This window comes from Pholis gunnellus, assembly GCF_910591455.1.
Source record: "Pholis gunnellus genome assembly, chromosome: 14".
In the NCBI taxonomy this organism is placed as follows: Eukaryota; Metazoa; Chordata; class Actinopteri; order Perciformes; family Pholidae; genus Pholis; species Pholis gunnellus.
Window position 1 is genome coordinate 13,811,649 of NC_136541.1, and position 17,419 is coordinate 13,829,067.

General features: G+C 42.7%; 1 protein-coding gene across 1 annotated transcript in view; it reads left to right on the forward strand.

The window, feature by feature from the left end:
- Positions 1–17,419, forward strand: part of ptprsb (protein tyrosine phosphatase receptor type Sb) — a gene marked incomplete at its 5' end in the record, with an annotated part of 47,520 nt that overhangs the window by 8,263 nt on the left and 21,838 nt on the right. Inside the window, 3 exons of the mRNA XM_079173779.1 lie at positions 3,910–4,098; positions 11,206–11,316; positions 16,900–17,169. Coding sequence (XP_079029905.1) covers positions 3,910–4,098; positions 11,206–11,316; positions 16,900–17,169 — 570 coding nt within the window. The remainder of the gene's footprint in view (positions 1–3,909; positions 4,099–11,205; positions 11,317–16,899; positions 17,170–17,419) is intronic.

Genomic DNA, 17,419 nt, shown 5'->3' on the forward strand with positions numbered 1-17,419 from the left:
ATCATAAAGGGCCATTAGCATTTAAAGTGCTCCCCTTCAGCCCTCCTGCAGTCTACAGGAGTCAAAGCATTACAGCCTCTGAAGACTGCCAAGCGCTGGCAGATTAATCCTGAATCAGGCTCCCTGAGATCGGCTTTTATTTGGGCTTCTTTCATCCACGTGGTCATTCCCCGCTGAAATGAACGGAAAGATGAATAGTCAACCGGTTTCGTTAACCAGGACAAATTATGATTTTCTGTGGGGAAGCTATAGTGTGTGTGCGTGTGTGTATCTGTCTTTGGGTGACTGAGGGAAATACAAAGAGAGACAGGAAAAGAAAACCTGGCTTCATGTTTGTTTGTTTGCATCAAATGCATTATGTGTTTTGACTCCGTGTGTGTGTGTGGGTATCTGTGTGTCTGTTTTTCCTAGTATTTGTGTTTTTGTGTTGCTTGCACGCGCATGCATGAATTGCATATTTGCCCAGATTCGGTTGGCTCCAACGACTGTTTTCGGGCACCAGGCCTGATTGCCCTTCTGCAAACATAACCAGGCCAAAATGTGAGCTCTCAACCTCTTGATGCACACAAACACACACAAACACAAAGCTGCAGGGAACAATGTTCGTTGGTCGTTGCCAATGTTCCCCCAAAAGCTGTTGACACACTCAGTGTTTATATACACATGGCGCATTTTTCCATAGGCCGTCTTATCAATTCAACCAGGAGATGGAACATAAGCGGTGCTTTTGTGCAGCTCTGTTTGTGTTTGATAAATGATTCATTTGGTGAAAAGTGTGATCAAGGCCATGCCCGCAGTATCTATTTCCAGCAGTCGCTGACTCATCTCGGAGCCTGGCTGAATACCTGTAGCCCCCTATTCTCCTCTCCAGTGAACTGTGCTTCAATGTCCAGTGCAACTATCTGTCTGCTGGGTTATCTCTATCTGCAGAACAGCAGAAGTTACATTTTCTATCCATCCATCCATCCGTCCATATTCAAGTGTGGCTGTCAACCCCCAGAGCTTCACCATCATTTCTCATTTGTACATTCCATGGAATTTTCCCCACACACTGTTTATTCTAAAATCATTATATTAATTGAAAACAAAACAGAATTGCACTATAAATTCGTCATATAGAATCATTTCATATATCTTTAGAATATATTTCTATTGTTTTTTTTCTCTCCATCTCTCTCCCTGTTCCTCTTACCTCTCTCTAATGTTTCAGTCCAAGGTCCACCTTCACTGTATTTGCAGCATTGATAAAGATCTGACTGGAATACTGAGCCCACCCACCCCCACACGCAGACATGCACACGCCCCGAGCCCGCTGCAGTGGCGAGCTCTAATTAACAGCCAGGGAGTCCATGTAGAAGTAGCCGGAGGGGTGATAAAGACCATCTGAACCTTCTCATGAGAGGGGTGGTGGGGGGGGCAGAGGGGAGCAGATGTAGGTCTGGCATTTTTCTCGCCTCGGGGGAGCTCGCCTCCTGACCTCCCCATCGATCTAGCCCCTTCTCCTTGCTTTCTCTTCCTGCGTGTTTCATCAATGGCCGTACCACTGGCCTCCATTCGGGTGGATCATTAGTATTGATCAGTCGGGGACGGTGAAGAGGGGTGTCCCCTCCTTCCACCTGGGTCTCCGTTGGCTGATATCAGAACGTTGCGTGCCGCAAGGCCTGATCTCCACCTAAGCTTTAACCACAGCATTCAGACTCATCACCAGACTCTCCTCTGAGCTTTGATTGCTCTCTTGCTTTTTGTGGCACTTCTCCTCCATCCTCCTCTCCGCAAGCGGCTTGACAATCCTATCTGGCAGGGTCGCTCCGAAGCTGATGACTGTGGAACGAGAGAAAGAGAGCGATAGATCCTATCTCCACTCAGCCTCTCATCCCCATCGCAGAGTGTTTGGAGACAGATGGTACACGTCTGTCATGTGGTTAGGTAGCAGGGGGCCCGGAGGAGGAGAGGAGCAGTTGATGCGGCCGCGGTCTGCGTCTGGGACTGTTTGGATCCAGATTCGTCCAAGATGCCCGGCTTGAGCGAGCAAACTTTTCGTTTTTTTTTTTTGCTGTGCTTGACAATCAAGGGGCTCTTGTGAGTTTGATTTATTAGCCGAGCGAATTGTCATCTTCATAATTGCTTTGCAGCTGTAGGAAAGTGGAATATATAATTATAGTTCCAGGTATGGGGGAGGTGTCTGTGTGTGTGTGTGTGTGTGTGTGTGTGTGCGAGAGGGACAGAGTGGTTAAAAGGGTAAGGAGAGGAGGAAGCAGGAGTGCTGATGGATGCTTGATTACGTGTCTGGCCATCTGGACTGTTGTCACTGAGACGCTTAATCCCATTCACCACAGAAAGTGTGTGCGAATGTGTTTGTGTGTATGTGAAATAAAAAGCAACTGCTTTTCTGCATGCACACACCTTGATTTTCCTGGATATGTGTGGACGTGTCTGTACATTTTCTCTACCCGTATCGCACAAATCTGTGAAGATGCAAATGAGAACATAGACATAGAAACAAATATGTACACACACAGAGACACAGGAAACACACACACACACACACACACACACACTTATCCACTGCCCCGCAACACAATCAGACATATCCAGACGCTATGCGGGCACATCCCAGACCAGCCTCTCTAATCGTTGGTACATTTTAACAATTACTGCTAACAAGTCCTTATTACCCCCAGTGCCCTGCCCCTCCTCTTGATCCCAGCTTCTAATTGCTGCTGCTGTTTCTGAGCAGCTCTCTGCATAGTTATTAGACAGGAATCATTACCACCACATAACACAGAGCCACACCATGGGAAACTCACAGTTCACTGCCACCAAACACCTGTGTTTCTAGGTAAGGAGTGTGTATGTGTGTGTGTGTGTGTGTGTGTCTGGCTGTGTTTATATGTGTGTGCGTGCAGCACTTAAGTAGCTCCTGCTGACTGGGCGGTATGTTTATACTCTTTAAGAAATGGCCCGTCACACACACACACACACACACACACACACACACACACACACACAGTAAAACCTAGCTGTGGCTGTGCCGCCTACTGGATCACTTAATGACTAGCTGGCTGTAGGAGCGAACATGCGGCGTTGATGAGGAAGGGTACAGTAGGTCACCTGTCCTCGCCCCTATCTCCACTTTCAAGGGCCTGCAGGTGTTAAAGGGGGGGGGGGGGGGGGGGGGGGGTTGTTCAGTGGCTCTCACATCACTGTGCATGTGTGTGAGCAAGTCTTATGTTTCACCTTGGAAGAAGGAAAGTATGGATTCAATGCATGGCAGGGTTTACTCTGTCTCTCTACAGGCAGATAAGTCGACCGTGTGTGTTTAAAGAACTGCAGATCAATTGTCCCAAAGATTTATGAGTAAAGACATTTGTTTATTGTTGTCCCAGTGGATTTGCTCCAAAACATGAGAAATCCTCACATCGTGTAAGCCGGCCCACGACCACAAGCCTCTGTCTCTGCCTGTCTTTATCACTTGTCTTTTTGTCTTTATCACGAGCTGCGTGACTCTAGGCGGGGCATTGTCTGTCTGACAGTGACTCAGTCCATCACTTTGCTCCAGACTGAATTTGAACTCTTGCACATGATTCAGATGCATCCGAATAATGTTGGTGATCACTTTTCCTTTAACCCCACCATGAGGATATCATTTTAGCTTTTAAGTGAAATAAAAGAAACTGGATGAAATGTCATGAAATCTGGTACAAACATTCCGGTTCCCATCAGGATCGGAAGTGTAATAACTTAAACATTTTCTCCAGCACTTTGGTTCATGACCAAATACCTGCAAATCGAATGACATTTCCATCGACCTCATCTGTACTTCGTGTTCCGACTACTTGCAATGAGTTTTGAACGCTGCCTTCCCCGGTCAATTCTGAATACTTTATTTCTTTCTGTTCATCCTTCCAGAGGACCTGTTGCCATTTGGCTTCCCCAGTATAGACATGGGTCCCCAGCTGAAGGTGGTGGAGAGAACGAGGACGGCCACCATGCTGTGCGCAGCCAGCGGCATCCCCGACCCAGAGATCTCCTGGTTCAAAGACTTCCTCCCTATCGACCCCATCAGCAGCCAGGGGCGCATCAAACAGCTCCGATCAGGTGAGATAGACGAGCAGTTATTGTCAGATTATTTCATTTGAAAATAAGTAAACAAACAGTGCTTCTAAAGCTTAGCATTGCTATCAGGTGAAATCCCCGTTGCTCTAAATTTGGTGATTATCATGTTTTAATTATGATTGAGGGATTACATGCTCCACTCTGTGTTTATCTACATCCTTTGGGGGTGTAAAACCTTTTTAAAGCCAATTTCATAAAAAGGTTAATTGTGGGGCCCCTTAAGCCAAGAAAAAAGAAATGCATGTTTTTATGAACATTTGGGAGAAAAGATTATAAAAACATGGCATTTTAAAGGCACAAATCTCTCTCCATTGTGAATCATAAATGTAAAAAAAAGAAATACACGGCAGCATGCAATTGGGAAAAGCCAGGTCTCATATACACTATAAAGTTCATAAACAATTATAAAGTAAATCATCTTTGAAATAAATGCTTAATATAATAATCAATGTACCAAAAAAAACATAATTCTCTTTTCTCAAAATCAATAGATACACCCCATGATAATGTAACTGATGCTCCTCTTATCTTTTGACCCGCCCAGCCTGAAATTGTGTGAAATGAGCTCAGTGTCCTAAAATCTGAATGTAAGATCCCTTAAATTGCCAGAGACAGTAACGGGCAAAAGAGGGAGGGAAGCGTTTTTGCTGCTACAAAAAAAAGAGAAGACGAGTGCGTCTGTGCAGATAGATTGAGGAATAAAAACAGAAGAATCACATTTTGTGCTTACGACCGTTTGTTCAGCTTTGTTTATGCTCTTCTGTATAGATGATACAGTGTCTCCTAGAGTAGGCAGATATGTATTTTCTGAGCCATTCTCGCTCCGCCGTCCTCAGGGGGAATGAAAGTGATGGTGAGGCGAAACCATTTTGTTGTTGCTTCATCCATATTCTCCGTGCAGTGCTCCTCCGTCCTGCCAGCTCTGATATCTGCCTGCTGTCAGCCAATATCCTTCACTGATCACTAGTGTCCTCTGTCAACCTTGTGTCTGCATGTCAGTTTGCACAGTTTGCCATTACGCTGTTGAAACAAATTGAAGTCTCACACTTCCCAAATGTTGGTTACTGTTTGCTGCACCTGTCAAGCACAACGCATGCGGTTTACAATGACAGCGGTGTCAGATTGAACCACATGAATCATTTTTTTTAAATCGAGAATCTCCTCATTTCTAGCTGTTGAGCACAGATTTTGCCGGTTAAAGTGACAATGGTAACCATCAGATTTTGGTCGAGTGTAACTACATTTAGTACATTTGTTCAAGTACAGCTTTTAACTGTTTTTAGGTTCTTGTATTTACTTTTGTAATTCCAGTTAATGCGTCTCTATCAACTACATTTCAGAGGAAAATATTGTACTTTTTACTGCCCTCCATTTATTTGATAACCTTAGTTATTTTACAGATTTAGATTGTTAATATAAATTAATTTATAAATAACATAATGTATTATTACCCAGCAGTATGAAGTAGCTCCAGCCTTTACCAGCTGCATTAGTGATGAACACATTAATATCAATAATTATAATCCATTGATTTAATATATATGATTCTGAAATGGGCCGTTCTGTATAATGATAACTTTTACTTTTGGTACTTGAAGTGTATTTTGATGCTAAGACTTTTGTACTTTTACTAAAATAAGAGTTTGAATGCTGGACCTTTACTTGTAACTGAGTATTTATTTTACACTGTAGTTGTCACAGTGCAGGGAGCAGGCAGCTAGCAGATACAGGCACGGGAAACCTCCTTACAGCACAAAATACAAACCAACAAAGAACAAAGGAACTGAGGGGATATAAATAGTGACTGACTAACCGTGGAACTGAGAACAGGTGAGCAGGAGACGAGGTGAGTGGAGGACTAAGACAGGAAGTAAAACCAAACATGAAACATGAGTAGTTCAAAATAAAGCAGGAAACAGACATCAAAATAGAACATGGAACCCAAGACCATGACAGTAGTATGTACTTATTTTACTTTAGTAAAGGATCCGAGTACCTCTTCCATCACTGGCTGTAGCTCTGTGAGTGAGTTTGAAACCCTGTCTCTGGCTTACTCAAAACTAGACACACATGAAAGATTCTTAAATATGCAAATTGATGGCTACAGTCAGCGAGTTTACCGAACGTGCCAATGTTTGCAGCCTTCTTTAGCAAACACACTGTTTAGTCCATTTTTTACACTTTTGTTCTTGTGCTTTTGTTTTTAATGAAAAAAAGAAGCCAAAAGAGACATTGGCTGTTACTACACCGCATCGGGTAGAGATCCAAAGCATGTCACGCTATGATAATGTATGCTGATATGATTGGGGGGGAGGCGTTTAATGAACCGGTCAATTGTAGTGTTTGCGAGTCGGCCATTTTCTGTGCTGAGACCAGTTTTAGCTCCAACTCCCATTCCTCGCATTTGATTTCCAGTTACCCACTGATGTGTAAAAATGGATACTCACCATCGTGATTTACAGGGTACCGAAAGTGGAATGGCTTCTGTGTAAAATGCTCTGCAGTGGGTGTGGGTGGAATTTAGCCACCAGCCAGTCTTGCTATACTGCATGGATGCAGGTGAGACAAACTTCTAAAGCTGCAGTGTGTCCAGTAGACACCTCATGCCAGAGGGAGCAGTGTAGTGATCCATAATTATGATAAACACTATGCAAATGTTTCTCCATTCTCTACTTATAATTTATGAGAAAGCGTTGGTGGCCTTGGAGCTAACAAAAAAATCTCTCCGTGCATCTTGAAACAATGTTCTTTTTCACTGTTTTCTCTCTTAGTAAGTGCAGTAATATCATTGGTATATGCAGTATCTATCATAATAAGTTTCACCTGGTCTGCTCTGGGAGGGTGTCACACAGAGACATGACACTGATTCAGCGGTACAGAACATGAGGCCACGGAGCAAGACAAATGGCACAGTTAGATTCACTTCAGAGCTTAATAGGATTTCAAAGCACCTAAAGCATTGCAAAGCTGAACAACAAAATGCGCTGTATAATGAACCAAACAATGCAGCGCAATGATTTGGAGGAAATCAATTTCACCTGAGCAACACAAAGTAGCACCGAGATGTGTTATGGATGAAAAGCTCCTTTAAAATCTGTTTAATGGGGGCACCTTCCAAGCATCGCCTCTGATTTAGTGGACGGCTGCCAGCTCTTGTTGGACCGCAGCCAGGGATCTGTTTTGGGACACAATTATTGTTTTCTCTCTGTCTCTTTTCGTTTTCTGTCTCTTGTTTGGTCCTGGAAATATTTTTATGGCCCATTTGGGTGAGGATGAAAAATGATATTGAGAATGACTGCACTCAAATCCCACAAAAGACGACTCCAAGCCATTTCACAGCCCATAAGTATCCATCACCTGGGGTGTCCTGCCAATGCAGGTAACTGTCCAAACGGTGGCCATCGGCCCACACACGCCTGCGTGCACACACACCATCTGGTTTCCTGAGGGTACAAAACATATGGCACAGTATAGAGCTGCACTTTTCCTGACATCTTTACTCCTCAACCAAGGCATCCATCCATTTTTCCATGCCATCTGCTGCACCAGTTGAGATGCGCGTGAGGAGAACCACGACACGCGAGCTGTCCATCTCCGACATTTGGGGACTGAGATCTGGAGAGTTTACCTAAGCGCCCAACGGCCTTCGTAGACCTACACGCTAACAGATGGCGTGCAGTAAGGCCACCGAGGTTGACTGCTGGGGTAATGGATGGATGGTGTTGACCGAGTACTGTGATCGAATCAAAGGTTGTGGTTATGGTAACAGTTTAGGTCACTTTTACCTAAAGCAAAAAGGAAGTGATTAAAACAGAAAGACACCATTTAGTTTCTTTAAATTACAGTAAAACAGCGATATTTGGACTAACCATGATATTACATTTGTTCAGGCGACCCTCAAAACTAGTTATGACTGTTTTTATTGAAGGCAGGCTCGCTTATCTCAAAATGTTACCTGTGCAACATTTGAGCTGCTGATTAACAGGCAAACAATGACATTTGATAGGAAATTAGGACGCTGGCCATGGAAACAAATGATCAGTTGTTGGTGAAGATTCTGGATTTTTTAAAAAGGATTTCTTAAAATGGCGAGATAAAGAGAGACGAATCCTTTTATTGATCATGTTTCTAGACTGACAGTCATGCTGTGATGTGTTCTTGACTCAATGTCCGTTTGTGAAATAAATTAGGGCGAAAATATATCTGCAAAGAACCTATATAACAACTGATTATTTTCATTATAAATTAATCTGCTGATTCTTTTTCATTAATCGATTATTAGGTCTGTAAACTGTAAGGAAATGATGACGAATGCCTGTCACAATTTTCCCAGCCCAAAGTGCCATCCTCAAATTTCAGATTTGGTTTGATCATCAGTTCAAAACCTAAATATCTTCAATTTATTGTTATATAAGAGTAAAACACCAGCAAATAATCACTTTTGAAGAGACAGAACCTGTGAATATTTGTCAATTTGCTTAAAAAAAAAGATTAACCGGTTAATCACAAAATTGTTGCAGATTTTTACTTTTCTGTCCAGCCATTAATAGACTAATTGTTTCAGGTCAATATGAATTACACTCTATACTCAACAGCTAACTTGCTTTAAATATCTTGTCTTGTCTTTAATATGTTTGTGTTTACCTCCCAACGGTTTGCTTTTCAACTGAGTTGAGTAAACTGGGTTGTGGTAAAAACAGCGTCCGTCTGTCTTGATTGTTGGTGAATGTCCCATCCACGTTAAAGTTAATGTCTCACCTCGTGGGAGACGGGAGTCCATGGGATCTGTTTGACCTAGATGTTCTGGCAGAGATATCGGGTTAGCCGTATCTGTTGTCATCTGACCGGCTGAGTCTCAGCCCAGTGGACATTATACACCTTCCGCAATTTCACATCAGCTGAATTTACTGAAGTCCCATCTCATTCTGGGTCCGTCAGCAGCTTCCAGACTTACTAACAAACTGCTCTCTCTTCTTCTCTGTTATCTTTCTTTTTCCCTTTTTTACAGCTTTTTGTCCCGCTTTTCCACACTGACTGTCTTTATGTTTGTCCATTGCCAGTTATCTGTCTACGCTCTTTGGTTATGTATAGATGTGGTGGCCTTTAAACGTGCATATATACTCAACGCCTGTCTTTTTTTTCATGTATGGTAACAACATGTTTTGCATAAAAGAAGATTTCAATCGCCCATTTTCAAATTCGTGCTGATGGTTCGCCATACGAGCTGCTTCCAGCTGTCAGATGAGTTCTTGTTTGCAAAGCTCCACCTGTCCAGCTCCATCTCTCCTCCACTCTGTCTTTCCCTCGCTTCTCCTTCTCCACCGATTTCTGCAGAGGAGGCTCGGCTTGTAGAGCAGATAATTTATTCCTGTTTATCTCCCAACTCTGCCCCGTACCGCGGGGAAATGAGAGATGAAAAAATAGAGAGGAAGAGGAGGGCACGAGCTGTTTTCCTTTCATGTAGCTGCGGAAGACAGAAGCAAATGGATGACAGCTTCAGCTAGCAGGGCCTCAGCTCACTAAACACACTCATGCACACAGTCGTGCCCTCGTTGTGTTTAACAAGTCAAACATCCCCTCCTCTGAGAATCCAAAAGCATGTTGTTTAGACTTCTGCATATACTGATCAGCTATGGTGCAGACTGTGGTAGACTGTGAACCGCACGCACGCACGCACACACGCACACACGCACACACACACACACACACACAGTGTTTTCCCCTGCGGAACCTTTTAGTGCTTAACTGGCCGGGTTTTTAAGATTTAACAATTAAAAGCTTTTTTCGCCATCAGGATATTAACACACCATGTGTCTGCAGTGAACTAGTAAATACATTAGCTTAAGTATTACATTTAATTTTGAGGGACTTCCTTGAGGGCTGCAAGTTATTATCTTATTTTGCCTGACCAAAACTGAGAAAGGCAACAAATCCTGTATAATAATAATAATAATTAATAATAAAGCACTTATATAATGTATGTAAAATAATGTTGCATTCTGAAAAGGATTATTCATTCTCATTTAATGTAGATTTTTCTTGTAATACGATGATACAAAACACTGGGCTTTGTATCAGACTCAAACTGGCCTTGTGTGTGTGTGTGTGTGTGTGTGTGTGTGTGTGTGTGTGTGTGTGTGTGTGTGTGTGTGTGTGTGTGTGTGTGTGTGTGTGTCTTTCCGTGTGTGTGTGTGTGCGTTTTGAAATGTGTCCTTTTCATCTCCTCCTGCAGCAGAGTGTAATCCATGGTTTTGTGCTTCCTCCTTAGGCTCCATGTCAAAGTCAGTTTCAGATGAGATGAATGTGACAGAGCAGGCTGAAAGAGCAAAAAAAAAATCACTGCTGGTAATTCAAAAGGCCGTTAGCAAAAAAAAATAACCCCCCAAAAAAAGTAAGAATAGCACCTTGTGAAACAAAAGAATTCCTGAGGAACAGTGTGTGTAATTATAGCGCGTTTAGGGAGACACTGTTTACCACGATGGGATCAGAATAGGAGGATAAGAAATGAGCAAGTAAAAGAAACAAGTTGAGGAGATAAAGAGCGTTGTCGGTTTGTCGCCGTGGGTTAAAGCCAAGATCGAGACTTCTTTCTTCATAGCAGCAGTGAGGCTGCTGTAGGAGAGGAGTCACGAGCTTGTGAAGCGGTGTACAACAAAAGGTCCTTCAAGTGTCATCTAAGTTTTTAAAATGTCATTTTGAGACTTGCTTTTGACTTCCAAACTTTTTGGAAGGAATTTCTGCCAGGTTTTTTTTATGTGTTGCCGAGCACGGAAAGAGAAAATACACGGTTCTCTAAAAAATGCAACTGCTGGTGTACGAGAGCTCGGGCCCATTCAGATGCTGCCTCACAGATATAACATCAAAGCTGACTTTATTGGATGGTGAAGCAATAGAAGTGAGGATACCCTAGGGTCCAAATATAACAGACAAACATCCCAGGGTGAAAAGGAGATGAAGCAAAGAAAGACTGATAGCAGCAGAAACATTTTCTACAAACTCGACTGAACATCTTTATTCCTTTCTCTCTCTCTCTCTCTCTCTCTCTCTCTCTCTCTCTCTCTCTCTTTCTGTCACTTTTTTGTCTTGCAGGAGCGCTACAGATTGAGAACAGCGAGGAAACGGACCAAGGGAAGTACGAGTGTGTGGCCACCAACTCTCAAGGCGTGCGCTACTCCTCCCCCGCCAACCTGTATGTGCGAGGTAGGACCTGAACCCAGAAACGCACGTGCACACGCACACACGCGCACAGACAAACACACAGAAATCCCTATGATTAAAGTCGCTCTTGGTATAAATAGAGTCTTCTTTTATTTCTGTGCTTTTAAATAAGTATTACTAACTCATCCATTGTCTACAATATATGTTGACCCTGTTGTTTGGTATTTCTCACAATCACCCTTAACAAGTCTACCTTAAACCTCGGTGCGAGCCCCCTACAGTGGCATCAAATTGAACATGAAGTTGGGAACACACCTTGGTTTAACTGCATGAAACGTCACTGATCTGTCTACTAAAGCCGCTTCTGTACGAGAGGCAGATTAAGAGCAAAATGTTTCACAAAAGATGCACAGATTTGATTGGCAGTTTGAATGGAATTGGAAACAATCAGGGTATAGTTTATACTTCAGGATGTTTATATTAATGCCATAATTCTGCACATAATTGTGCTGATGTATCACTGGCTTATGGCTGAAAGACCACGACCAATGTTGAGATTTATAAGTTGTAGTTTCTCTGTTAAGTGAGATATCGGAGGAGTGTGTATGCGATGTGTGCGTGTTGGTGAGTGTGTGTGATGCAGTGGAGTGAGTGGCTTTGCGCTGGCCGTTTTTATTCTCTCTGTGTTTCCCCGTTCTCTCTCCCCCCCCCCCCCCCACCCCTCACGTCATTGTGTTCTGCATCAACCCCCTCTCATCCCTCAGAGCTTCGAGAAGGTTGGTGTGCTCTTTCTTTTCTTTTGTTACTCCTTTGTTTCAGAAAGCTTCACTTATTGAAACAGAGAGAAACAAAAAAGGAAAAAAAAAAAAAAAAAAGAAAACGTTCAAAGGACACCGGTGTAGATCTGAAGTGAAATGATATTGTCTCCAAAAATGAAGAGAGTTGATTTCTCTAAAGCTGCTACGATGATGAAGTGGTCTGCCTACGCAGCAGAGTGCATTGACTGCATTGTGAGGCCTTGTGTGCAGAAACCCTTGGTATTGCCTTCACTCCCCGATCAATGTTTTCTGCATGGTATGATCTTGTTGTCATGGAGACCCAAGAATTGGAAGATTAAAAAGAGGCGATGTTTGCATGGAAGGAGTGAGAGAGAAAGAGAAAGGAGCACCGCTTGCATGTCTGTTGACTGACGGACTGACACAAGAGCATGGCTCAGTGTGTGTGTGTGTGTGTGTGTGTGTGTTCAGTCCTATTGATATGCTCGGATTGTATTATTGAACTTGATGTGCTGCCATGTCTTGCTACTGTCTCTGTTTTGTTCTTCTTCCTTTGTACCCTCATTTGTAAGGTTGTGTCTCAGCTCTCATGTCCTCACATCTGCTCCGGTGCTGCACTTGTTGCATTGGGCGAACATCTTGCACTCGCAGTCACGCTTGCAGACGCCCTTCTGTGTTGATGCTTTATGTGACGTGCAGGTTAATAGGAGAAACATCAGTTATTTGGCCGGATTCATGACATAAACTCAAGATGGAGAACCATCACATCACCTGGGTTTGGTAACGACTAAATAGATTTACTCAAGCACTGTACTGATCTGAGATACTTGTGCTTTACTTGAGAATAATGCTTGTTGGAATACTTGGAAATATTGTGCTTTTTACTCCATTATATGTATTTATCAGCTATAGTTACAGGTTACTTAACAAATTAACATTTTACATACAAAGAATAGGATGACCTTATAAATCACGATGCATTGTTATAGATTAGTCTACACAACGTTATTTAAATAGTTCAAATTAGCGCCACCTCGTCCAATTACAACGGTGAAATTATACTTTTCTTTGGCATTCGAGTGCTTTTACTTTAGATACGATAACATTTCGAAAGATGAAATAACAAATTCTTCTCTTTCACATTTTAAGTTCAGCAATGAAATCAGCCCTTTCTCCATTAAATTCTCTCTTTAATGCTACAGCGCTACCTTGTTCCGGTATAACCCGTGGCTTTTGGCGGCTAATGTCAGCTAGCTTTAGCACACATTAGCTAGATATTGCTATCTCACTGACATTACTGAGTCAGTGCTCAGCATTTTACTTTAGCTCGTGACCGCCACTTCTGGCAAAAGTTCAGGGGAAAGTGTCAATTTAAGTATTATGTTGTTTTTAAGACATGCACTACATATAATTGAGTATTTTTACAGTGTGGTATTACTGAAGTAAAGGCTCTGCATACTGCACATCTTCTAGATTCATAGTAACACTAAACGTTACGTGTTTAACTCCGTATTACAGCCTGTGCTGTATCTCCGACTGTCGCTATCTTCCCCAAACACTCCGATACGCCTCTATTGTATGACATTTGAAATTAATCATATCCATTCACATTTTTAGAAATGGAGGGGATATTAATGATTCCCTCTTATTACAGTGGATAATAAAAGCAGTGTCCTTGAGACTGACTGGATGCTGCAGCGTAAATGTCAGCTCAGTGACGGAGCTGAGCGGGTATGAAGCAGTGCTGAGACGCCGCGGTAATCCTTATGGCTGTGCCAAGGTCCCCCCAGCCTGTAGCCTCCAGACTCCCTGCAGAGGACGGGACTAATGATATCCCCGCTAATAAAGATTGAAGCTCCTGGCTCTCACAAACTGTATAGAAATGCAGGGGAGTCATGTGGCCCGGCTTGATTAACTTAAAGCTAGAGGGTCTGTGAGCATGTGAAGGATTAGCTCTCGTTATGAGCTCACTTTTTTGTACTCTGCGATGTGTCTGCAGTGGATTCCTCTTAGAAATACTGCTGAGTCCATGTTTCAGATTACTAAACGAACATCTTGAGTCTCCACCTTCATCCTGTTGTTGCTCATATGACCAAACTAATCCATAAGCTAAATTGTCTTTTTAGTTGTTGTTTTATTTTGCCATATTGATAGGTATAAAATAACTGAAGGAATGAAAGTGATAGTGTTGCGTGATGCTGCATTGCACCTGCTGTGTTTGTCTTGTGCATGGCGCTGTCTGTCTGTCTGTCTGTCTGTCTGTCTCCAGCATGCTCAGATGAGGAGATGCCTGCCTAATCATGTCTGTTTTCTAACAGATCTACCTGTTTTTGTCTCTTTGTCTCTTTCTTGTCTTCAACTTCTGTATCCAATTCTGGGTATCTTCCAAGTATTCCAAATGCATTGCACTTTATCGTTATTTATGAAATGATAGTGACGTCACGGCAACTTTCCAATTTGTTGAAATCATGCAAGAATGTTAACTTCTATCCAATTGTCTCTAGATTCTTTGAGTAGGGGGGATGTGGCCCATGAAGATTCCAAGTAATGATGTTACACATTAAGGAGTGGAGGTTATGCAGACAATTTACCCAAAGTTATTTATTTATCTTTATTTCATTTTTTTATTTCTTATATTATATAGATATATTACAATTACTGCTGGATTTCCAAGTCATCTAAAAAAAAAAAACCTCATTGTTTTGCGACTGTAACTTTTTATTTTATTATATTTTTATGTCAAGTCTTTTGGCCCACTTTTAGAACATTTGCTGCTTCTCATGTTCATGTTTTATTACACATATGAGCTTCCTAGTGTTGAGTTTAGTTGTAGGACAATGTTTCTGCTCTCTGTCTGCCTTCCCTCTCATTCTCTCGTGCAGAGATGTTTGTCCGTTACTCTCTCTGTCTCTTTCTGTTTCCTGTGTTGTGACCCTGGGGTATCCTCTTCTTCTTCTGTTCCTTCAACATCTGATCTCTACTAGTCTTTTATCTTACTTTGGAAGCACCTACTTTCTGAATGGGCCTGACGCTGGTATATAGTCGTGTTTTTAAATAGATCCATGTGTTTTCTTCTTCCTCGCTCCTCTCTTCTTCCCCCTTTTTCCCTCCTTCCCCTAAAACCCTCTTCTAATTCTCTCTTTATCCCCACTTCCCTGTCTTTTCCCCTCCTCTCCCTTCCCCCTTTTTTTCTCTTCTTCTTCTGCATTCTGTCTGCACCCTGATGTGTAGGACCGACAGAAACATGTACATAAGTTTATTAACTTATAAACATGCACATACTACCTCACATATCTCTCTTTTTGCTCGCACTCGTTCTTTCCTGTTCTGCCTCTTTCATGCTGTCTTGATGTTCTTTACTTAATGTGTCCAATGATCACTCTGTAATTTGCCACAACACCCTATTAGAACCCTCGATCCACTCCTGTCTGCATTTCCAATTCATTTGACTACACACTGTATCAGTTATGAATCCTATGTATTGTACAGTATCTTGTTGTACAATGTGGCTGTCCTTTGCTACATTGCCTGTCATTGTCTGGAAGAGAAGCAGAGCTGCCTTTTTCTTTCTGTCTCTCTCTCTCTCTCTCTCTCTCTCTCTCTCTGTCTCTCTGTCTCTCTCTCTCTGTCTGTCTGTCTGTCTGTCTGTCTGTCTGTCTGTCTCTCTGTCTCTCTCTCTCTCTGTCTGTCTGTCTGTCTGTCTGTCTCTCTGTCTCTCTCTCTCTGTTCCTTTCTCTCTCTCTATCTCTCTCTCTGTTTTCTCTGTTCCTCTCTATCTCTCTCTGTCTCTCTCTCTCTTTCTGTCCCCCTCTCTCTCTCTCTCTCTCTCTCTTAACTTCCTCTCTCCCTCTGTCTATCTCTCCGGTGTCTCTGCTCTTGTCTCGCTTCTCTCTGTCTCCCTCTCTTCAGTTCTTCGTTCTCTTCTTTGTGTTTCTCCACCATTTTATCCCTCTTGAGTCGCCCAGGCATGCAAGTGACCTATGAGTTCAGTTTCTCGATGCATCTCTCCCTAATATATAGTCAACCAAGCGCCTACAGATCCAGTATTGGATATAACTTGCCACTTTACTTGTACTTCATGTGGGGACACAAATAGCTGGCAAGGCCTATTGATCGGCCCCTATGATGCATACTAGCTGTAGAAAAGAGCCCAGTGAATGCAGAAGCACCTCGAGGCTCAGAAATCTCAATGAAGTAAAGTTTCTCACTGACGTTTCTGGTCAAGTTTAACATGATTAGTCATTGCTTGGAGGGGGAAATGTAATAATAATACAACTGTAATCAAAAACCTGAATCAGAAAGTCTTATTTATCTGCTTAAATCAATGATAGCCAATAAGAAAAACGTTAGTTTTTTTAAGAAGAGAAACTGACTATAGGTGTCATGTCCTGGTTCAAATGATACTCAAGAGTTTGTCACTATATTATTTTGAGTAGGCAGCTCACTGAATGGTTGAGCTCAACACAATATTTCTGTCTTTTCTGTTGGAATCATCAGTACCATAAAGTAATTGGGACTAAACTTGAAATATCCCTTTGTAATTTTCTGTAAAAACCCTGAAGTTCATTCTCCCCCCTTCCTGTTACCTCTCCTCTCTTTCCTCTCTCTATTTCTTTCTTTTTTATCTCTCTTGACCTCACTTTCTCTCCCAATCTCAATCTTGCTCTCTGCCTCGCTCTTCCTCTCTTTCTTTCTCTCTGATTCTCTCTCCCTCACTCCTCCTCCCCCCTTCCTTCTTTTTCTCCGCCCTTTCTCCTCCTCAATCCCTTCCCGACTTTTCTCGACCCCCACCTTACTCCTCAACCCCCACCCCCCTGGCTTTCTTCCCCCGACTCTCCTCCTTTCCCAGTGCGCCGTGTGCCCCCTCGTTTCTCCATCCTCCCTTCCAACCATGAGATCATGCCAGGAGGGAGCATCAACATCACCTGTGTGGCCGTGGGTTCGCCCATGCCCTACGTCAAGTGGATGCTGGGCAGCGAGGACCTGACCCCAGAGGATGAAATGCCGATTGGACGGAACGTGCTGGAGCTCAACGGTGTCCGGGAGTCCGCAAACTACACCTGTGTGGCCATGAGCAGCCTGGGCATCATCGAGGCCACCGCTCAGGTCTTAGTAAAGAGTAAGAGATGCTCAAATTCCCAGATAGAGAAAACGGTGTGGAAGAGTATCTCAGTTGTTGCTCTATTGAAGGATGAATCCAGTTTGATTGGGTTTCCTCTACATTTATTAAAATATGTGCATGTCAGGAGAATTTGATACTCTAAATTTCTAGGATGATAATGTTACATTTGACACCTGTCAAGCTCATTGGTACCCTACTTTAACAAAGAGTTCTACTTATTAAATATGATCAAGGCAGCCTCATTATT